We start from the raw sequence: 24239 nt of genomic DNA, 5'->3' as shown, positions 1-24239 counted from the left end.
ACCTGAATACCTCAGGAAAGGCTTTACAGCTTGTATCATCCCTCTCCCAAATGATCCTCGATGCCTGAGCCATGACTATCACTGTTCACAAGGAATAAAAGAGTGTGGGGAGGACAAGTACAGTCTGCTTATCAGTGTACAGTGCTAAGGAGAAGTGACAGCATGAAGGAGAAAGTGAGGCTGTTCCCATGGTAACTAAGTTTGGGAAAAGTATATAGAGATCAATGTTATCCCAACATGTATGTTTACACACAGACCCACAGCAGGAGCCAGTTATTCACCTGCAAGTATCACGAAACCATGTAATTAATCACCATGAGACCACCCCCGACCTGCAGTCTGAAGAAGCTGCATTTGGTTTGGAACAACAGTGTCCCCACCTGGAGAAACACTCTCACATGAGGCAGCACCAGTTTGGGATGGGGACGGAAGGAAGAAAACCACAAAACAGCTTCTAAATGATGTAATTTAGCAGCAAGTGCCATAAGGTTTTCCATACCTGTGGAAGTTCAGTCAGACACTTCCAGAGCATGAACAAGGCAGACAAGATCACTTCCAAATGGACCAGAGCATCTCCTACACAGTCTCCTGTCACAGCAGCCTGAGTTCTTACCAGAGTACACAGCCATCAATCACACTGCAAGCCCAACACATTATAGCTCAAAAGATGGTATATTATATATATAGTATACATATATTACTAAGGTAATAGTCGTGGCTATTAAAGAGAAGGGCTTAGCCTAAGTGAGAAAAACCTACCTCAGAAACTAGGTTAAAACTTGGTAGAACACTCAGTGTTAACTGTGGCAATAACACACGTTTCTATTCATTCCACTGCAATCAACTTCATATCTAAGTTACTACCTCACCATCCATGAGCTAAAGCAATACAGATTCCCCAATGGAAAAAGTTCAGAGATGAAGGTCCTGATTGAACGGACACTCGTGTTCTACAGGAGCTCTCTAAGAGATTCTAAGCACACTGTACATATTGGGCTTGTTTTCTGAAAGCACAGTATCACTGCTATTGAAAGCAGGAGAAGGGAACGTGTTTATTATCCTCCCTTTTGTAGCTACAGTACAATTCTCTATCTGTGACCCAGAAACAAATTAAAGGCAGACTGTCAAGTTGTATATTTTAATGGGCTTTTCTGTGGGCTCGCAGCAATCTGAGAGCTCTGCAGTGCCTGGAGCTTGCAATAAATTAAAGCCTCTGTTTGTTTACTTTCTGCCTTTCATTCTTCCCCCAGAAATGAAACTGGGCACATCCACTTGTGTCCCTGCAGCCTGTTACTTAATAAAGGATCTTTGCATTTAGACTTCCTGGGAAGGGTTGGAAATAGCACCACATCTGGTGGTGTAGCAGTTTGGAGATGAGCAAGAGGTAACCACTGCTGTTCAACTTGTCCTTTGGAAATGGGAGGCTCTAAAGAACTGGTAACAAACCATTCTGCTGGGAAAAGCAGTGAAAACCTGAGGCTGTTTGTCTGTTGTTGCAGGGGGAATCCAGACAATTGCAACGTAAAATACAACAGAGCACCTGAACATGTATTAAATGGTGAAATTGCCACAGAAAATGCCAAACAAATGTGTTTCAGAGAGTTAAGGACAGTCATGTGGACAGTTTGAAGCACCGTCACCATTTTAAATGATGCCTTGAGCTGTTTCTGTTCCTTACCAGATGACCAGCAGCACTACTATGCAGTCACAACCCTTTTAGGCAGATTCTGAAAGGTGGGGAAAGTCATCTCATCTTTCCATGCCTCAGTTTCCCCATTTACTTGAAGGCATTATGATGAGTTGCAACCCCACAGTGAGTGCAAGGTTGTCTTCATTCCGATTGACAGAACAATTTAACAGCCTCAGATGAGAGGTGCTATGGAAGTGTCAAGTACTGTCACTGTAATTATCATCCAGCACACACTGATCAGAAGAATGAAATGGGAATCAGCATTTCCTATTAGCCCCACTTACAGCCTAAAATATCCTTCCTGTGGGCTCTCTACAGAGCTGCTTCCACAGCAGTGGAGGAATGGAGGGAAGCAAAGAGTAGAAACATCCTGAGAACAACACAGGTTTCTCCCACAAAAGCTTCCCCAGGCTTTCCAGGAAGAGGCACTTGGAGCTCACTCTCACTCCTTCCCTGTCTCCAGTCTCCTTCCTGGTACAAGGATTTCTGTCACAGCTCCAAGGGTGTTTCCAAGGATGTTCTGCCATCAGCCTCCTTTTCACCCTGAACAATGCTCCGCTAAAGCCATTGGTTTTCATAGCCCCAGTGGGGTGAGGAAGTGTAAACATTTGGAATAGCTACACAGAATCAATGAATTGGGTTAATTTACACTCACTGCAGAGCCAGACAACCTGCTGAAATGTTGTTTTCCCCTTCCTCACCTGGGAACAATGCACTACTTGACTTGGTTTTCCCTAGAAACACAAGCTCCCCTCTTAACCCACTGCCCAACAGTGGAGGCAAAAAGGTGACTTTCTCCCTGCTTTAGTGGTGGCTGGGGCACAGCAATTCAGTGCTTCATGGCTATTTCCCTCTTGGTGGAAGCTGCATCCTGCAGATTAAAGAGGTTCTGACTGCAGACTGTCTGGATCCTCATCCTTTAGGAGCCAACCAAGCTCTATTAGTTCTTCTCATACAAAGCATCTAACAGATGCTAACAGTACCAGGTCATCTCCCATCCCCTTCTTCCTGCCCTGTCCCAGCGCCAGCCTTGCTGCTGTCTGGGCAGCCCCTGCAGAGCCCTGCAGCCTTTGCTGCCCAACCATGTCAGTCTGACAGCAATCAAAAGCAGCCCAACACCATGCTCCACCCCACAAGAACTAAAGCAGGATTACTAATACTCTTAGAGTGGCCTCAGTGTGTGAATGAAGCTGCTGTGAATGAGCCCTGATGCCTCTTCCATTCTGTAGACGTGTCCTTCAGACAGCTACAGGCTCTGAAGAGGAGACCTCCCTGGAACACATTCCGTTCAGAATGGGGAAAAAATCCATACCCGCCTTGCTGAGCCCTTTTCAGTGAAGCAGGTCATAGCACCATGTCTTTTATCCTGTCATTCCTGTCTCCTGCTTGATGCACATAATAAATCCACAGTGGTTTGAACTGCAGCTCTCTGCTGAAATCTGACAACCCCACACAGCTTTAACTGTGCTGCCTTCCAGTACTCCCCCAAGTGGAACCTCCAAGTTTCCTTGGGAAGTTTTCAATCTACAAGGTCAGACTCAAAGAGCTACACATTTTGTATTTACAACCAGCCTCATTTTCCAATTCCTGTGCTAGGCAGCAGTGAGGATGGAAGAAAAGATGACCTTTTATCTCTCTTTCATGCTTTAACTACAGTTTATCCCATGTCTCAGAAGGTACAGGCAAAAAACTCAAGAGCAAAACCACCAAGAGATTTACATGGAGAGGATGACTTGGAAGAGTAAGACAGAGAGCTCTAATTTTAATAACAAGCGATTGGAAATCTGACATGGGGTTCTGGCAGAGCCAGTAAAGAGCCAGGCACGTCTGACCTGGGAGCAGTGACTTGGGAGGCCAGAAAACCACTTACTCATTTTCACATGACAGGATCAAGCTTGCGAAGAACATTCAATTCTCTTGAAACTGAAGGAGGATTTCAGAGCAGTAATTAGGAGCAGCTTAGCTCATGGTTAACACCAGGGCTGGGAATTAGAAACCAAGAAATTCAGCTCAGGACATATTTCCTGGCTTTGCTGCATGAGCAAATTGCAGTTACTTAACTTTTCCCTACCTCTGTTTTCCCAGCTGTAAAACAAGGGTGCTAATAAAGAGATACCTTTGTGGAGAGCCTGGAAATCCATCAACACAAGATGCTTTAGGAGTACAAAGTCTGCATGACATTGTTGTACCTGACACCACAGAATCTGAGGGTCAGGTTAGAGCTCCTCATTGAACACAGTGAGATAGAAATAACTCAAAAATGAGCTTGTTTTTCTTCCAACCCAACACTTCCAAGTGTGTCCTGGTCCAGAAACAGTGGCTGAGTTGAGAGATACATTCTCAAAGTAATTTACATCTTTCTTACTGCCACTAACACTGGTTACCCAAATTCAGTTGACAGTTTAATGATAATAGCTTTATGTTTGTATATCATCTGTGATAATGTTCCTGCACTGTTTAAAATCACTCCCTGGAAAAGGGGTATTTTAATGTATGCAGCCACAGAGCAAAATGACAGTAATCTTCCCTTCTAGTTGGAATGGTTTAGTAAACAATTACACTTCAATTAAAGATGGGGTGATCACACTGAGGGAAGCACCACTCAGCTCTTCACATAACACAGGAAGACAAATTCTCTAAAGGAAAACCATTATAATACAATTTATAGGACTGCTTTTGGGGAATAAAAGAGGGAAATGGTGTGGATTATGTGCAGGCAGAATCTTGGGGAAAAATCCTTCACTATCTTGTCCACAGCAGCTTGAACCAGGATCCCATTATTTGGGATTATATTCAGTGGAGAGGAGTGCTAAAGGGTGCTAAAGGGTCATTCACTTTCATCTCTTCAGCAGTTTCCATTTGCTGGGATGTCATTAGTATTTAATACTTCATCTATCAAGGATTAAAAACAGGAGAGATGGAGGAATGCCTTCAGAGTAGCTTACAATGTATCACTGTAAATTCTGCTGTGTACCCAACGCAAACAAGCAGAAAAGCTGCTGGAAAACAAGTTCACATTCCAAGCAGAAGAACTAAAACCTAAAATGATTTCCTATTTCTTTGCCGCTATAAAACCCCGTTATTGAAGGGCTTGAAAGCAGTTTAAGGACTGAGCCACAAAGGGAAGCTCCTGCTGCAGGACATCACACTGAGGTGCATGACAACAGACAAGAAGCAGATAATGGAGGAACATGAGAGAATGAGGAGATGATATTCCTTGTCATGACTGACGATAAGCCAGTGAAGAGGGTTTATACCATTGGGTTTGGCTTTTGCATCTTCTCTGACAACTGTTGCCCTTCCAGTCCAGCTTGCACCACCCACCAATGGACAGCCTGAGCACGTAGCTTTATACCTGCAGAGTGTCTGGGTTTTGTTTTGCTGGTGGGTGTTTGTAGCCAATGTGGCTACCAAAACCACAGAAGTGTTTCCTGAGATCCTGGAAAGCAAATGATTGATACTAGAATTGAGGATTAAAGGTCTGGAGAGAAGGAAATCCTAAACTCCATCCAGCATTTCAGGGTAAGAGAGAGTACACAGATGCTTCTTCAGGCACAGATCTGTAAGAAAGGCAGAGAACCATTCAAGCTGTTTAAAAACATTCAGACTACACATGTTAATGTTCTCTTTTTGGAAGGATGCTCCTTGCACAGTCAGTGAGGTAGACTAGCGGCAAGAATTCATTCTGGTTCCGGGATCCAATCCCTCACTCCAACTCTTCTGCACAAGTTCTTTGGCAATCTGGACTCCTGCTTGGCCAGGGATATTTGCACAGAGAAGTAAATAAATCAGGCTTTAAAGAAAGCAGTCAATAGATGGCAGTACTCTAATGAGATGGGAGAGAAGTTATCCCACAGCAAGTCTCAGCAATCCCACCCTTGCTCTGATTCCCCTGCAAGGTGGGCAGAGCAAGAGGATTTAATTAATACCCAGCAGAGCTTCTCATCTTCTGGTCCCTGTGTTTGATAAAACACAACACATGCTTCAGGATTAACCCAGCTCACACCTTAAGCTATTTGGATTCAATGCAGAGAGGCTAAAAGCTTCTCTGTATTCTCCTGAAAGGTAAACACCAGTCAGCAATGAGGCTTTACTACTGTCCCTTGGGTGTAGAGGAGAGTCCAGCATTTGCCCTTGGTTCCACTGATGTCTACAGCTCTTGAGCATTACCAGCTCCTGCCAATTACCCATTCTCAGGGCACACAACTCTGGATGACTATGTAAGAAGACAATATTTAACTGACATCTCTTGTTAAGTCAAGCCTCTGTCTTCCTTTTTCTGTCCTTAGATACTGACTTCTACTGAAACACTTGTTAATTAGGTCTCTTCCTTCAAGAGGTGGAATCATTGACAAGGACAAGTCCCAACAACACCATTTAACTCTGAAGATTTCTCCTGCAAACATGTGCATCTCTTCCATATGAGATACAATAATAAATTCATTAGAACCAGAAGTTCCTGCTTATATGAAGTTTTATATGGACAGGCACGAAATCTACTGATTTAGGCACTAATGCGGCAGTCAGGAAGGTTTCTTATAGTCCACACAAAGCAACTGGGAGTGCAACACTGTCAAAATAGCTGAATCTGATGGCTCCTGAGCTTACGGGTCCCTTGGAGGCTCAGAGGCAGAAGGATGGAGATGTCAGGGAAGAACAATCAGCTGTAAAATATGAAAAGCTTACGACATCAAAACCTACAACAGCAGGCTCCAAAGTAATAATCCCATTACCACTAAACTAAAGCACTAATTACTATTCCCAGTGGCTGGAGTGGACTGACTGCTAATGTTCCTCTGGTTAATGAAGGAAGGTGAGGGAGAATATATTTCTTAAGTCAGACATCTGCTGAAATCTGGGCAGCCATAAAAACTGTATGTAATGAAGCCATTCATATTAATGGCAATAACATTCAGAGGGCTGAGCAGGAACAGAAATGAGATGATAGTGGATTGTAACTCACAGAAGACAAATGCTATGTATTATCCATGTGAATAACATTATCCATACTGAATAACAGAGCCAGTCAAAGCAAGCAACCACATTCCACATAGGCTGTTTCACTATTCAGAGCTAACCTGCTTAAAGACAGGACTAAAGTCTCTAAAAGCACAAAGCAGGATATATGCCATTGGGAAAGGAATAAACAGCATTTTTTTTCACTGACTACAAGTACACTAAGAAAAATACTCCCAAATCCTCTGTCTTGTGAAGAATCCAGATTTTCCCTCTATTCTTTGCCTCTTTCTTCAACAAGTAGTACATTGTTTAAGGTTCAATGATATACATTGACTAACATGGACAGGTTGTGATAAATGCAAAGCATGCAGCAGAAGCCTGTCCAGGTAGCTTTACTGTGTGTCTGCCTGTTATGTTGAGTTTTGGAGCATATGTAACTGATGATCAATTCAGAGAGAGGGTGTATGGCTTGTGGACCAAGGGGGTTAGGGAAAAAGATCATTTTCCTTCTTGGCATTGAAAAAGAGGCACTCTGCTTAGCAAAAAAGGTGATGCCACAAGAGGCATCAAACCAAAAGATGATCCCTCTCTGCTTTGACCTCATTGAACAGGGATCTCTTAGGAGAATACCTTTCATCCACTCCAGGAGAAGAAAAGCAAACACAACCCTGCAACAAATGCTTAAACACATCTCATACCCCATTGTTTTTCTATTTCATTGTCTTCTGTCATTGCCACATGGTGTACCCACACCAACACAGAGCTCGGCTCCTGCCATCCACTCACTTCTTTCATTACTTCACTATTCAAATAAGACAGCACCAAAACCCACACTCTCATATTTTTGGTAGGTGTTTGCATATCATGGCTACAGAGTTCACCTCCACAGAGAGTGTGAAGCATGCACGAGCTTCAGAGCTTACAGAACTAAAGTAAACTCCTTGAACAAACTGCTGTTGATGATTCATTCACCCGTGCAAACGCTCTCAGGTGAACTGGGTGTGCTCAGGTTTATTTTAGATTGCACCATTGTCTTGCCTTGGAAATTCTGGTTCTACCTATCCAGGTTTGTTATGGAGTGCCTGAGCCAGGAGAGCAGGTGTGGCCTGCAGAGAAAACCTCCAAGGCTTCTTCTCTGAACAAAAACACCTCTGTGCAACCTTATTGTACACATATAGCAGACACTTTCTTCTTGACAACATGAGCTTCTGATTGCCATGGCTGTCGCTCAGACTGGGTAGAGCCATCTCCAGCTGGGTGTACTTTATGCTCGGACTTATGTTTTTAAACCTCTAACTAGATTTCTCTCTTACTGTTACTGGAGGTTACCTGAAATGTTACACAACTTCAGCTGATTACAAAGCATCCCAAGACTCTATTGCATTAACTGTAAATGTGTCCAGGCTCATGATACATTAGAAAATACTCTGTAGGAGTATGAAGACATCCTGTACAGTTACAGACCAGTAAATATATCCAGGAATACACTGCATTACCCTAGGATTCACAAAGGAAACCTCACCAGGAAAGTCTTCCAAGTGAACAACTTACCAAAACCTGTTCCAGATTCACATCCAGATCTTGTTGCTTTACCAAGAAATACTTTACGGTTGCTTGTTGCTGGCAGCATCTACCACCACCACATTTACTGTGGAGTAAGTTACCAAGTAGTTTCACACACACCACCTCTCTCTTCCCTTCCAGCAACCCCCCCTCCCACACCTCTGGGATGGGGATAGACACGTACCGTGACGCGGAAGGGTGTTGTGGCAGCAGGCTCCATGGTGGGGTTCTTCTCGGGGACCCCGCTGGGCATGCTGCGCCTCTGCCCGCACCTCTCCGGGGGGGACTCTGCGGGTGGAACACAAACCAAAGGACAGTTACAAACACGGGAGCACAGGAAGAGCCCAGGAACACCAGCAGGCCATGCAGAACGGGGCTTCCTCCTTGGAGATGCTCTTGCAAATGAGCCAACACAACAACCCCACTGTTTCCCACAGAACGGTGTTCAATCAGCAAGACTCTCACCTTCTACAATTAGCATTTTTTACACAACTGTAAGCTCCAGATAATGCCTGACAGGTTGGCATTATCATTACTTCCAGTCTGCAGATAGGTAAACAGAAAATGGATTGAGCTGAGTGGGAATTATATGCAAAGTACAGATCCGTGCACTTGTGGACTTGGTACTCCTAAGGGAAGCTGCTAATGGGGTTACAGGCACAGGATGCTGAAGCTGCCTCTCTAATTCCTCCAGCAATTTGCTTTGTAACTAGGAAAAATTGTTAAACCCTGCATTTATGAAAGTATAAAATGTGGATACTTACCTCCTTCCCTGCAGGTGAGGAAGGGAGGGAGCTCGAAAGGCTAAATTAGCAAATACGCCTAACACTGAGAAGATTTAGAGCAGTATTAGCTAAGGTCAGCAGCTATTATGAGCTGGTGTTCCCTTGGTTCACAAACCCTCTTTGAAAGCACCATAGATCTCATAAAAATAGATGGATTTCCAAGCTGCCATTCAGTGGTGCTCAGACCTGGTAACAAGCTTCTTGCTCAAACCATGCCAGTCCTGAGCCTCTGCAATCTGCAGTTTGCTGTCATCAGGTCTTGGCAAGGAGGGCTGTCCCCTTAGTGAGGTTCTCCCCTTGCCAAATCTGCCATCACTCAGGATCCATAAGGAACAACTGATACCTGCAATTCCACTCAGCAGGTCCTGAAACATATCTTAAACTATTCCACAAGGACAGACAGTGAGAGTCCACCCATGGACTGGGCAAAGTGTTCAGTGACATCTTCCTTGGTTGCAAATCCTGCCCATAATCCCTCACCAGCAGCCACGCAGCCTGTGTGAAAGCCAAACCCAGCAGTTCACAATGGCTTTCACAACTTCCAGCCAAGCCTTCTAATGTCTTGGCCACTTTCTTTGCAGAATGCTGCTCTTTGAACCTCAAGGAGGCAATAAATCCTTCACACGTCAGCTCCTTTCACACTTGGGCTCCTTTGAACAGTGGCCACTTTTATATTTGGACTGTCATAAACCCCTACTTGATTACAGCGTTTTGAAAGTGAGTTGGAGATGACAAAACCACTGAAGAAGCTGCTTTGCATTTTCCTAATGACTAGAAAAATAAACACATTTCTCATATACATGGCTGGAAAACAGGAAGCATGGGGTGAGGTGAAAAGCAGCTGCAAGAAATGCCTTTCCCAGGGGCCTGCAGCACAGTCCTAGAGCTTTCTTCCTCAACCCAACGCACCTTTTACCTTCGGCACAGAGGGCAGGTACACACTGCTCCGTGTAGGTGTTACAGCACTATGGGTTTGCACCACTGTGGTTTGTCGGAGCAAAGTGCACAATGGTCTCACTTTCAGTGATCTCCCAATCTGCTTCCTCTTCCCACCACACAGGTCAGGGAAAGGGAGAGTGTGTTATGGCCCAGAGCTGATCAGTATCTGGGTCTGACTGCACCAAAGTCACAAACCATACTCTTCAATTCTTACTTCATTGTTAATATATACCCAAAACAGAGCAGCAAACACATCAGTGTGAGCCAGACCAAAACAAATGATGGGCTAGAACCTAAAGCTCTCTATCAGCCTTAAGTTTATGGTTCACCAAGTGGAGTCAAACCTCCATTTAGTTTAACTCAAGTCGTGTGGGTATTGCTGGAGAGGGGAATCTCTGCAGGAGAGACACATTACAAAACCCTTTAGAAGGAACCAGGAATATCTCACAGGAGGGTTGGGTGTGGGTGTTTGGGGCGGGGAGGGGGGAGATGTTTGTTTTAAAGGGAAGTAAAAATAGCTTACAGGTAAATGAGTAACTCCTAACTACCAGAAGGGTACAGCAGAACAGTTTTACATAGCGAATAGTATGAATACATGAAGGATTGAACTGCCCTGTTTACTTCCTTGGGATTAGAGGAGAAGTCTTAGGCTGGGTTACTCTGCCTTGAGATGGGCATTAGCCATGTCTGCTATATAGCAAGCGCACACACAACAGGTCACTGTAAGGCAACAACTAAGTCTCTATAGCCACTAGAGGCTGATAAAGAATGGCTAACCATTTACAGCAAAAGACATTTAGGTTGGCCATTGGGAGAAGTCTTCTCTTGACACATTATACACTGGAATTGATCTTCTGCAGAGAGTAATGTGTGCTCAAGCCTATCTCAAAGGTTCCTGTGGCAGAGCTCTGCCTGCCAGGACAGGTTCAGGTACAATGAGCTTCCTCCCTCCTCTCTTCTGGGGCAGATGGGACCAGATGATCTGATATCAGATTCAGTATCTGACTTCAGCCTTTTCCTCACAGCCTCTGATGCTCCTTCCTCCTGTCCTGTCTACTTCTGGACAGACTCTACAGCAGCCCATCATACCCTCAATAGCACAGAGAGTCCAGGGTGCTACCTACAGTGTGACCTACAGGTTCCACACTACAGTGTGACCCTTTGCCATTTTAATGCTCTTCGTGAGATTCACAATTGATAAAAACCTGGCAAACCCCATGGGAACACTGCAAGGTTTCATTAATGAATATCTGCAATCCACTTTGTATCCCAAGATAAAGGATTCCAGAACGAGGAACAGAATTACCACAGGCAGCTAACCACAGAATGACATTTCCAGAAGCACTTAGTATTATCAGATAACATCCTCACTAGACAGTGAGTTTCTCTGTTAGCTTAATATCATCCCTCAGCTCATAGAAATTCCAGGATTATACCTTCATTTGTCCATTTATTTGCTCTGTATCAGATTTGATCTGAGGACTTAGACACACAGTATCTAAGGCCGCTATTTGCTCTCCCAAAGTCCTCAACTTGTTATGAACTTAAACCCTCCAAATCTTTCTTTTATGACACAGAGGCCTGAAAATCACTGAAGTAACAGTCTATTAAATGAGGATTATAGTGCAGGAATACCAGGTCTGAAAACGGATTCCTTGGGTGTAGTGTGGAAAGCCACAGCACCCACAGCAGAGATGCCAGCATGCAGGAACAAATACCCACAGACAGGGATGGCTTCTTGATTCCCTGCCACTTGCAACACAACACCCAGATAAAGGACAGGCTATATACAGATGAGCAATAAGAAGCTGATGGACAGTTGAATCAGGCAGACACACATAAATATATTACCTGGCCCTTTAGGAGCTCTGAAAAAAGCTCAGATTTGGGCTGGAAAAGGTTCATGTGAACAGTGAGGAGCATCATGGCCACTCGGACTGAAATCCCTTGTTTAATTTTCTCCTGACAGCATCTTCCCTGTACTTCTCTCAGCCTGCCCAGTGCTATCCAGGCATTTCCACTCAGCCTCCCTTTGGCTTTCCCCAGTGCAGAACCATGCCCCTGAGGAGCCTCCCAGTTCTCATTCATGAACACCTTCTGAACCTCTGCACAAGAAGCACTGTTCAGTGTCTGCCCCAGACCCATGCTGGGCTGGGGCTCATCTACCTCACACAGACCCAGAAGCAAGAACAAACCAACCCAAGGGCTTCCTGCTCTTCCAAATATTTACAGAAGGCTTCAGTGTTTTGGCTTTCCCCCAGTGCAGGATAAGATCTTCAGACAGAAACTTCCTTGAAGTTATGAACCCCCCGAAACCTCTCCCCAGTCACCACACAGAGCTGGGTCCAAAAGCTGCTTGGGGTGTAATGCACCAGGATGGCTTTTTAAGCCACCAGAACACACAGCACTGTAAACACGGCACCTTAATGCAGCATTTGGTAGGGCTTGCGAGCAGTTCTGAATCTGTTTCTGTACAGTGAGAAACACATTTTATTTGTTAACTAAGTGATGGCACCCGATCTGACAGAACAATTCGTCTTCGCTACACTCCTCCATGCCTGTTCTTCATGCTGTGGAATAGCTACAGAGCAGCCCCAAGGCTCCCAGGCCATTGGCAGCAGAACAGCCTGTGAGGAGCTCCTGGCACCAAAGCTCTTGTTTAACCCACTCAGCATCACTGCCTTCCTTGCTGCAACTTCTCCAACACTGCCACAGAGCAGGTCATTGTGTGTAACAAACACACAAACAAGTATTACTACTGTTTACTTTGCACTTAGCAAGTGAGATGCTTTACATTTGCATTACCTGCTCTTGTGAATCACAGCTAGTCCAAAAGATCATCAGGATTATGCATTCATTAGTGGGAATGAATTACATTAACTCCTGTTTGTTCATCTTACTTCACACTCTTCCCCCTCTCCTGCTCTCCTCTCACACACAATTCCAGGGATCACCATGTGGAAGAGACAGGATGAACAAAAGCAAAGAGAACCAGCTGGAAGGAATAACTAACAAGCAAGCACTTCCCACCAAGTTGATTTGCTGCTATGTAACTGTTCCAACTCCAGCCAAGAAAAGGAGGTACAAATCTGAACGAGAGAAGTTAGCAACGAGAAAGCATCTCCCTCAACTCACCAAAAGGAAGCCGTGTTTGTCAGCAACACACATGCCATGGCACTCCGAGCCAGCCAGGAATAAGAGAAGTAGAGATGGTGACTTCATCAGAGGCAGCAAGAAAGAGAAGTATGACTGGAATGCTGCACAGGCCGGCAGCAGGAGGCCAGGTCCCTGCCCCGTGGCACAAGGACGTGCTTTAAGGAAAGGAGACTTTAGAGGACAAGACTTCCCCAGGACATCTGGAGTAATGCAGAACACTAAGAGCTCATCACAACCCACAGCTGGTGGAGAGGATCCTGCGGGAGCCCTGGGAGAGGTGAGGCTGGCTCCGGAGCTCAGCAGTGAGCTGCCAATGGGGTTGTGCTCCTCCCTGTCCTGCCCCGTGCACCGGGTTAGTGCTTGACATCTCCGAGCCTGCCAGGGTGGAGTTTCTGTGAAACCAGAGGGAACAGGAATTACCGGTCTCCTGCTCACACAATTACACTCTGCGCATTAATTTTATTGCTTAATGAATTTAGGTGTTATTCCTCTAATTTCTGCATTATCTAAGAACTCCTTACCACAAACCCAACAGAGGAGAGGAGGAGGCACACAGTGACAGCAGTGATTTAACACGGCTCACGGTAGCACTTATGAATTAAAAGCAGTCCCTGGAGAGCAGGTATTTATAATGTCTGTGTGATTCCAAACACTCAAGAGAGGCTGCAGGAAAACTACATTTCAGACGGCTTTAGGTGGCCACCTGAGACCAGGAGGAAAGATGGATCTTTAATCTGAATCCAAAGAGGTATTTAGAAGCTGCTGTTAGAATAATGGTGCTGTTTAAAAATGGAATATTACCCTGGGAATAAATGATGACAGAACATAACAAATACTGAGTTGAGCCAACTTTCCCCCTTCATGAGGCGTTGAGAGGGGGAGAGAAGAGATGCCAAAATGCCTGATTTCCAATGGACAAAGGTGCATTATGAGCCTGGTGGGTTATGAAGCCCTCACTAACCTCTCCTGCTCCTGTCAGCTGGGCTGGAAATCCAGTTTCAATCGAACAGTTTCAATGTTCAATTACCTGGAGAACTGTTGATGAGAACATATCACCCAATGCCCTGGTGATCCCTGAGTGAATTCCAGTTGATCCCCTACAGCAATATTAGAACCATTACTCCACGTGAAAATAGTTAAAAGTCAAACCTTTATTAGGCCATAAAATCGACTTTTAAATGAAACTGGTCATGAAGCAGAGGTTTAGGGCAGGTAATGGTGGCCTCGGAAAAAACACTCATCTCAAAGCACAGCTAATGAAGGCTCAGAGGGGTGTTGTGGAGGCTATAACAGTTTGTATCACCACTTTTTGTGTTAGAATACAATTATTGTGCATCTTGGCTTAAATACACTTCTAGAGAGCACAGCAATCCCACCGGCTGTCCCCACAGCTCGGCTGCAGCAGGATCAGTGATTTACTCCCCAGTCATTTAAAGCTCTAAGTAGAAATAATGCCACAGTTTCTCATGCTCTCACCATGCTTTCAGACAACTGAGGATGCTGGTTACAGAACTATAGCTTGTTAAAATAAAATACTCTCACTTATCTGAGCATTTACATACAAGCCAAACTGGGAGCATTACTTGCCTTTTGTGCTACACTCCGGCACAAAACATTTAGAATTAAACAATACGAGGCTGGTTGAATGCCACAGTGACTACTCCAAACAGCTCCAGCTTCTTGCCATTACCTTTGGTGCCCTCACAAATGTCTGAAGTGTGTTACAAAACCACTATATTCAGCTGAGCAGTGGGAATGAAACCTTTGAGTCAACTGTGTCCCTGCCTGAAAGCATAGAAGGCTCCTGAAGCACCACTCAGAGCCATACAATCCTCTGCAGCCACAAGGATGGTGGCTGGGACAGTCATATGAACTGAAGAGCCTTATTTGAAATGGCTGGAAAACAGGAAACAATTCAACTCTCAGGCACATCATCCCATCAGCTAAAAATGATGACATCTGCTCTCAAAAAGGGACTAAGATCTGCTGGAAGAAGAGCTTTTCCTTTGTTAAAGAATGATCTGAAGTGACATTGACCTTTGCCATAGCACACTGTGCACTTTAATGGATCTCATCTCATCTCATCTCTGTGTCAGGTTCCTGGACATCGTGGGCTCTGTAGTATTTAATATTCCTCAAAGTGCTCCTGTGCAAGTGCTATTAATGGCTCTTGAATCTAGTACTGAAAAAAGCTGTGCTATTTTTCAGTGTACTTGATATGTATCTATTCCTCTATCTTCTCCAATATTACCTAGGAAGATAATCCTTTCACCAGCAGCACACTGAGGCGCTCTCTGATCCATGCAAAGGGACTTCAGCCCTTTGCTCTTGTCCTTCCGTGGGCTTTGGCTGCCCAGTGCTGCAGCCCCATCTCTTCTGGACAGCTCGGGCAGACTTCCCAACCTTCGAAGCTGGAATAAGCTGTTTGTATTTTCACCCAGGAGCCGGGTGAAGCGAATGTTGTCAGCACAAATCCAGCTGCCTCACTAGAGGGAGCTGAAGCCCCTTTGCTGGCCACCCTACCCCAAAGCACTGACCCAGCAGGATAAATGAGATGCGCAGACCTGCAGTGCCTGAAGGCAACCTGCCTCTGGGACAGAGCAGAGGGGTGGGATCTCTCTCTGGTGCTGTTCATCCGCTTGTTTAGTTGACCTTCAGTATCGCTGGTACCTAAGAGGACCTTCCCTGTTCTCTCCACTGCTCCTCACCTTTCACTGCTGTGGAGTTCACATCTCCACTGGGATGCTGCCCTGTCTGGACACGGCATTTGTTCTGTGGCTTGGGGAGAGGTATCTATGGCAATTCTACCCTCAGAGAGACTGATGGGGAACATATTCTTTACCTGAGGAGACAGACGAGATGTATTTGTCAAGAAAAAAACTACTCTGAGGGCAAAAAGGAAAGGAGAGAAGAAAACAGCACAAACAGGAAAGGAAAGCTTAGCTAATTCTCAACATGAGGAGGATGAGTATGGACACACTGACTCCTCAATCCTGAAAAGCTGAAGAAATGGATCAGATCCGTGTCCAAAAGGAAGGCAGAGTTGCAGGTACCCAGACCTGGTGCCAGGGAGAGAATATCAGGCACTCAGAAAATCACCCCCCTTTCTAACAATACATAGCAAATCCTGCTGATTGAGCAGCCTTTACTACAAAGTCCGTTTTATTGCCTGGTATTTTTTAATTATCTATGTATATACTTGGTATTTTTAGCCTTTATTTATCAGTCTCTGAAAAAAAATGTATGATATTTATCTTTCTTTGGATGCTGTCTAGAGAACGGATTCATTTTTGCTAATGGCATAGCATTAGGAGCCTTTTCTCCAGGGGGAAGCTGAAATCAAGCACAGGCTTAAAAAATACATCAGAAGAAGCTGAAATTCCAGCCTGGTTGGGGACCAGATCATGGAGACTGCTAATACCCTGGTTAAACTGGAAAGGGTGATGAAGTGAAGTGGAACATCAGCTTCTTCCTATGTGATGATAAAGACAAGCAACAAGGAGTCTGGAGAACAAGAAGTGAGCTCTGGGGAGATTTAAATTAGGTTCATCCATCATGCTTAACATTTCTGCAAAGATTCAACGCTGTTACTGGGCTGCTCTCTTGCAGCACTTCATCAGCTCACAGGGGCAGGGCAAGGCAAGGGACAAACTGCTCCCTTCTCTGTCACCTCTGTCACTGCAGGGATGGGGCATGGACAATATAACCCTCTCCCACTGGAGGCTGTCAGGAGCTGCTGCATCCACACAACGTGGCCATCAGCATGCAGTGGTGGAGCCCACAGGTATCACACAGCCTTCGGCTAAGCTCACAGGGTCCCTGCAGCAGGATGGCTGGAGCACGGATGGGTCCCTCGGCAGCTGGGTCTCTCCCAGGGATCCCAGCACCTGAGGCACTGGTCCTGCCAGGCCTCCTGAGGAGCTGCAAAGGGAGCTGGAAATCTCACAAGAACAGCAGCACGTTGGCTATCTTTGCTTCCAATTGCAGAGAGAACTAAACAGTAGAGTGGCCCATAGTGCCACCGTGGCAACCCCTGAGACAGGAGCTTCACCCAGACTGCAGCAGTGTTGGTGTCTCCCATCAGTGAGGTTTGTTTCATTGTGAACACATTCTCTTTGGTTTGGGGCTTCCTTCACAGCTGACATGGGCACGTGAACTACAACCCCTTCACAACAGTTTACTCTGGGGGTGAAGTAGCAGCACAGTGTAAGTGAATACTGTGTGCAGTTTAATACCAGGCCATGTCTCCATTCATGTGTGGTGCTGGCTGCTCTAACAGGTCTGTACTGGCAGAATGCAAATGAAATAAATAAATACTTCATTTATAAGCATGATTCATCAGAGGTTTCATCTTCTACAGCAAAGAAACAGATGTTCTATTGATGGCACTTCATTAGAGAGATAAATGGGGTCACATACATATCTCCATTCACATCCATCTGCATAATAGACCAAACATTAAGAGTTGAAATTCACATAGTACATGCAGCTTTTGCAGCAGCCTGAAAGAGTCTTAATGCCCAGAGCCAATTAATCCAAGTTAGATTGCCTTAACACTGAAGGAACTTTAATACTATTCGAGTAAGCAGAAGGCTGGGATTTAACACTGGATGTTTAGGATTCAGTTTCTTTGGAAACAGTTCCAGAAGAGTACTGGATTTTAACCAACTGGATAGCAGCAAGTGTTGGTACCTACTGGACAAAACACAGGATCTCTCCTGATGAAGCAATTCAAAGGCTGTATTAAAAAGCAGCAGTGATAGATAGGGAGAACACGCACAGGCAGGTATGTGAGGACACAGCACATCTGCAATGCATCAGCCATCTCCCTATGTGCCTACGTGCCCAGAGTGCTGCTGACATCGCACCCTGTCCTCCTCACTGCTGCTCCTCACACATCTCCCTGCCAGCCAGACTCTCCCAGCAATCGTTTCACATTCCATGATTTCTAATTGTGAAACAGAAATCCTCATTTATCGTGACTCAGACTTCTCCTTCCTTTGGGGGTGGGTGGGTATCTGCTTCTCTCACACATACACACTCTGAGAATACTTGCAGGTATCAGCTTTTAGCTTTCAAGCAAACATCCTCAGTGCCAATGAAAGAGATGGTAGAGAAAATACTAAGAGCAGCTATGGTTCCTTATTTCATATAAATAACAGTATGCCACAGATGGACATACAGAAACCACATTCAAACTGTTACATTGCTTTGTGCAACCAACCCACAGCAATTGTGTTGGCTTGCAATGGTGCTGCCATGCTTTATTCAGTTTATCTACATGTGTGGTAGATCAAGGGATCCACCAGGGCTACAGCATTCGTACATCTTCCACCCTATTTTTGAAGTGGGAGGAAACAAGAGGATGTTCTTATCTACACTAACCCCTACACTTGTGGTTTCCATCCTAAAAAGACCCAGAGTATGGGTCAGGATTCTTTCCTGTGCTACTGAACCAGTCCCTCAAGGAGCTATATGCTCTGTAGCTGCTCAGCAGCACGCTCAATGCTGCAGGACAATTCAATACACGTTGTGAACCACACTGGCTCTTCCTGGGGAGATCAGTGAATTGCACCCCTCTCAGAAACTCGATTCTGGTGTTCACCCCAGTTTCAGCTGGTTTTAGAAGTAAAGTTATGTAAATGAACACCAAATGTTCTCACTTTAACTGTGGCAGCCAGATCAAAATCTGTTCCCATCTAAAGGTATGAAGGTAATAACTGTTAACCTTTGACGGCTAAAAATGTAAAGGGAAAATATCTTTCATTTAGAACTTGCTCGTTTGGTTACCATGGACACTGCTTAATCATGAAGGATGACTATTACTCGTTACCATGGTAACCAAGAAGCTTAAGAAGCATCCTGTAATTTAACTCCAGATGCCAAATTTTACAGCAGTCCACCTATTACCACATTTGGATACTTCAGAACAAGCCCAGGCTTGATCTTTGACTCCACAAGAAATTCACTGATGCAGAAGTACTGCAAGAAATCAGAAATGTGAGCACATAATGTACAAAGGAAACTTGCACTTCAAATAAATTGGCTGCTTCAAAAAGAAACATCAAGTGCTCAGCATCTGAGGATTCCTCTTTCAGTGTAAATGTTAATGAAGCAAAACTTTGGCTGTCTTTATCTTGTCAATGTTTCTCAAAGCCTGTACAATTGCAGGGCATGTTTTTACCCAACGTGAACATTTTAATGCTCAGCTGAAAGTGAACTTCTGAAGTAATGCGAGCAGCCTCCGAGAGCAGGTCAGGAATCCCAGCCTGGCTCTCAAGAACAACCTACAATAAATCCACATGTCCCTTATGCAGGCAAGAAGCAACGGTCAGGACACACCTTCCAAATTCAGACAACCCATGTGCTGCTCCAGACAGCCTTTTGTAGTCTTTCTGCTCATTAAAACCAACCCTAGCACTTGCCAGGAGTTACTCATCACCACAAAGCTTTACCTTCAGCACTGCCAGAGACACTTTAGTGAGGAGCTTTGTCTCCTGCAGGTCTGGGACATGAGGCTAGGGAGAAATCCCCTGTGGCTGATGCTGTTTCCTGACCCTCATCTGCTCCATACGGTACCTGAATTCCCAGCTTTCAAAAAGCCATCAAGTTTTATGTTTGCTGATTTCCAAAGGGGCCTGAGGAAACCTTGGCAAGCCGGACCCCAAGGCTGCACTAACAGTGAAAGGGGTGAGTGCTGGGGTTTGTGAGCCATTTTTAAGATGCACATACACAAACACACAAGCAATTCATATCTGCATTTAAAATACTCTCTGCAGGGTTTAAAAGGAAAGCAAACTACCCCCAGCCAGTGCAAAAAAGCAAAACTGATAATGCCCAAGTATGGGAAGTGACCCAGCTCATTCCTGACTCCATTGAGAGCAGAGTAAATTAAAGGATTATAGAGCGCCTTCAGTGCAATAACTTAAGGGATTAGTGGCACACTGGAAGACCTTCAAGGGAAATATAGGTTTAAAAGCTTTAAAAGGCAGCTCTGTGTCTAAATTGTTTGGATTGCCATAGCTGTAAGGAGACAAACTTACTCTAATACATAAGCGATCATGAACAGGCTGCTGGAACCCCTCTAAGCATGCTTTTGGAAGCAATTCCATGTTGGACTCAGACCAGGCTTTTTAACCTCTTTCTCATTTTATTACCTATGGCTTTTAGATAAAAACTCACACTGCATTACTTGGGAGCAGCTCTGCTACTTACTTCCTTTCAGAGCAATCAGCCCCTCTTAGCAACACCGGCAAGGGAATGTGAGGTTACTACTAGAAGAAAAGGCCTTAAAATAGAGCTAAAATGAAAGGTGAGCACAGAGAGACACGAGTCAATCTTCAAGTTGCCTGAAAGCTGCTGGTACAATTTCCAAATTTCTGTCACAGCATTAAATAAGCTCTTCCTTAGATAGTGATTTCCCCGACTTACTCTTAGGCAGCATTGACAAATCTCACAGTGCCATCAAGACCGATGCTATATTTAGTTATCTCCAAAGGATGCATCTGCTGGAATCATGGACGTTGAGGCATGGGGTTATGGTCATGGTTTCAAAGAACATGGGAGTCCAAACTTCTCCTCTTACCTTGGGGCAAAAGGAAAGCCTTAGGGAAAAACAGAAAGTGAGCTGCTGGAGCTTGTGCCATGACTGTGTCATTGAGCACCCCAGGACCTCCTGCAGGTTATCTCTGGCCACCACACTAAACAAGAATGGATCAACCTTACAACTCCACCAAGTATTTGCAGCTCTTAGAAACATGCTAAAGAAAATACAAGAATTGTTGCCATGTTGGACAGGGCTCGGAGCAAGCTGCTCTAGTGGAAGGTGTCCCTGCCCATGGCAGGGGATGGAACTGGATGAGCTTTAAAGTCCCTTCCAAGCCAAACCATTCCATGATCCTATGATTCCAAGAATTCCTCCATCATGCAAGCTAAAAGAGCTAGTGGAGATTTTTATTAGACAATTAAGCACTGAACAAATGTGGCACATTCTCAGCTGGAGCACTGGTGCTAAGAATAGCACGGCTGCCACTGAACAGTTCCTGCAAAGAGCACAGCTTAAAACATTTTGCATATCTTTTCTATGGGCATCTGTCAGCCACACTGGTAAAATTTCAATGAAAAACTGCACGAGTTCAAATAGAAATCGAGTGCAAAGAGAAAATGCCACTAAAGAGACTGGAAAAACAAAGGGATGGTCATTAAACACTGTGAAGCAGGAAGCTTTCCTTTTCCTGGCATTTAAAAGACACCACCCTTGGAAAAAACCCCTATCACTCACATTTATTATTGGACTCTTCACTTGCTGCTCTCAGTCCTTAAAGGAAAAAACACTCTTATGCAATATTTTTAATAACTATTATAGGTATTCTAAGGCACAAGATTTGGATTCTTCGAGAAATCTCACATGCAGGTACCCCTTTGGTTATGCAGAACATAAGGCCTTATAACGTAACGCTATATAATTGTACTATTGATTGGCTACTAAAGTGAGTAACTTAAAACTTGCAACTTAAACCCAAGTGAATGATAAATGAAGAATGGGAAGTGTGATTCTCAGTTTGAAATGACCCCAGTGCTGCCTGCAGTGGCTTGTGACCAGAAGATGGCCAAGCAGGGCAGCCCATGGTGGGGCTGTCAGATAGACAAAGGCACTGTAAGTGTGGGGACGTGTTCTGTTGGGACAGCATATGATAAATTACTTATGCATTATACTTATGATAAATGCTTATTTATTCATTAGTTAATTACGTTTCTGTTCTTCTGAGACACAGACCTGGTCACTGCTGAGCTATCAGGTTTGGGGATGATGCAGGGATTCTAACACCCAGGCCCTACCATGGCTAGAGATACCTAAGCTAAACCTCATTTGCACCTGAGTGCAAACAGAAGACACACACTGAAACATCTATGTTTTCCATGATCTGAAAGGCATGGAGCTATGTGCAATTCAAGGGAAAGTTAACTGTGGGTCATGAAAGAACAAAGTATTGTTTCAACATTTCATGGGAATGAATGAATTACTTAACCCTGAATCTTACTTAACAATAAAATGGGAATTTTCAGTAAGGGAAAAACTTCTAATCAGAATGAGAGATCCTTCCCTCATAACATCCGGTTCAATCGCGCCTCCAGGACAAAGCCCTGCAGAGGTGGAAAGGGAGAAGTTCCATGTGGCATTCCTTGTTGAACATCACGTTTGTTAACATGCTACAAAACAGATTTTCAGCTGGGAAAGATTAGAGCAAAACATGTGAAATTTGAGTTAACTTTAAATCTAATAAAACCTCCTTTGTTGTGATGACATTCTGGTACATGCTGGGGCAATTTTCAAGTCTCTGCATCCTTCATCCCAAGCGAGTACACCTCTAAGGTATTGGCTATTTGGGTATATGCTGATCTCTCATTTAAGCACTTTAAAGGTTTTGATTTCATCAGATAGAGAGAGAGAATGACAAAATTCCAGCCGTTTTCAAGAGATGTGTATCTGAATAGCCTGAGCTGAGAGAAAACCAGTCTGACCTTCGCCTCCGAGCTCTCAGTGTTTGGTGTGCTAAAATACTGAGCTTTGCTGAAGATCAGTCACTTTTCTCTTCACAGCAGCCATCAAAGGAAAAGAAGAAAGCTTGTTTAATAAAAATCCTTTTTATAGAACACCTTGAAAAGCATCTGGGATAAACAGAACTTAGAGCAAGACATTTCTGTCCGAGGAGCTGACAGAGCCAAAAGTATTGGGAACACTAAACCTTCAAGATCAGGAACTCCAAATGCTCTCCAATTCTCAGAGCTTTGATGACAACTGATTACCTGCAGAGTTTCACAGAAGAAAGACCTGAAGCCAAAGCTGCATCTGCTCAGATATGAACCTGTGAATGAAGCATCCATGAGTAGTTTCTATGAGCAAACTGAACATGTGCTGCTGATCCCCGTTCCTGCATTAAGCCCATAATAAAGTAGCAGCAGAGATACCATGAAGAAAGCCACAGAGTACTGTAGGCAGGAGCAGGTGTTGCTTTTACTGACAATTCTCCTACCCTCTCTGCCTCTCAAGTACCTTCCAGTACATTAGATGGATCACCTGGTAGTAATCATAATTACTGCCATGATTCCTCATATCGTTACACACGTCTCTGAGCTGAACAGATGGTCCATGGAGGAGATGGGGTTTCTGCAGTTAGGGTTTTTAACTAACTAGTGTATACCTGCAGCGTGTCCTGAATCCCTGTGGAGAGCAGAGCCAGGAGATTTCAGACATTATCATCACTCTAACAAAGATGAACAGTGGGGCTAAATGTCTGTTGTTTATCCACTGTCAAACAGCACACTGGAGGCATGACCCCATGAGGCTCCTGAGAGCAAGCTGTCCTCTTCTGGTCCAGTTCACCCTCCCCATCACTTCCACTGGTCTTCCACTATTCTACCCCTGGTCCTCCCATGGGGACAGGCTGGCAAACATACTGACACAAGTAATGCATGTTAAAAGCACCAGGGCTAACCAGAGAGCCCTGGAATAGAGAGTAACACCACATGAACCATCAAGTAAACTGGCTGTCATTGTGAAGAGCTCAGTCCTATACATTTTTCTGCATGCCACAGCAGACTGCCTGCATTTGGAGTCCCAGCAGAAAGCCTTGGATACTTGCATAGAAAATGCACATTCTGTCCACGTTGTCTATCTGATGTGCTCAGCAGAGCTCTCCTGAGGGAGCAGCTGTTTCTACAGCCTCCCTACCTCAGGAAGCAAGCCCTGTTTCCCAAAGTCAGTCTCAGCTGCAGCAGCCTGTGACTGTGCCATGGCTGTGCAAGCTGTAACCCAGCCTGAGGTGGGATGTTGGTCCTGGGCAGGCTGCGCTCCACAGCGGGCCCTCAAGGAGCAAGGCTGGTCAGTAGGGTGAGTGTGATCGGTGGCATTGCCCCCTCAGGGAGGGATAGGGGGAAATATCAATGTATAAAGGTAGGCTTTTAAACCCAACCTCTTCTGTATGCAAAGAGACTGACACAAGCTAGAGAGGGCGGAAAGCAGCTCTGTGACCCGGAGCCTGCTGGCAGCAGATGGCAGCACCTGCAGCTCCGGGGTGCTCCACTGACAGCGCCGGCATCAGGGATTTATCATCCAGGACTGATGCAGAGCAGTGAATGATTCCAGA

General features: G+C 44.8%; 1 protein-coding gene across 3 annotated transcripts in view; it reads right to left on the bottom strand.

The window, feature by feature from the left end:
• DAB2IP (DAB2 interacting protein) overlaps window positions 1-13360 on the bottom strand; it is a 131347-nt gene extending 117987 nt beyond the window's left edge. The window contains exons 1-2 of one of the 3 annotated variants that reach the window (XM_034067921.1): window positions 13072-13360; window positions 8397-8500 (exon numbers count right to left, since the gene is read on the bottom strand). In XM_034067921.1, the coding sequence (XP_033923812.1) occupies window positions 8397-8465 (69 nt within the window). In that variant the 5' untranslated portion in view covers window positions 8466-8500; window positions 13072-13360. Of the gene's footprint in view, window positions 1-8396; window positions 8501-13071 lie in introns of those variants that run through there. The other 2 variants (XM_034067919.1, XM_034067918.1) reach the window with 2 other exon arrangements.
• Window positions 13361-24239: the final 10879 nt, after the last annotated feature.

The sequence above is a fragment of the Melopsittacus undulatus genome, chromosome 11, assembly GCF_012275295.1.
Source record: "Melopsittacus undulatus isolate bMelUnd1 chromosome 11, bMelUnd1.mat.Z, whole genome shotgun sequence".
Classification (NCBI taxonomy): Eukaryota; Metazoa; Chordata; class Aves; order Psittaciformes; family Psittaculidae; genus Melopsittacus; species Melopsittacus undulatus.
The sequence above is the reverse complement of the archived record's forward strand: the minus strand, read 5'-3'. Positions and strand labels throughout refer to the sequence as shown.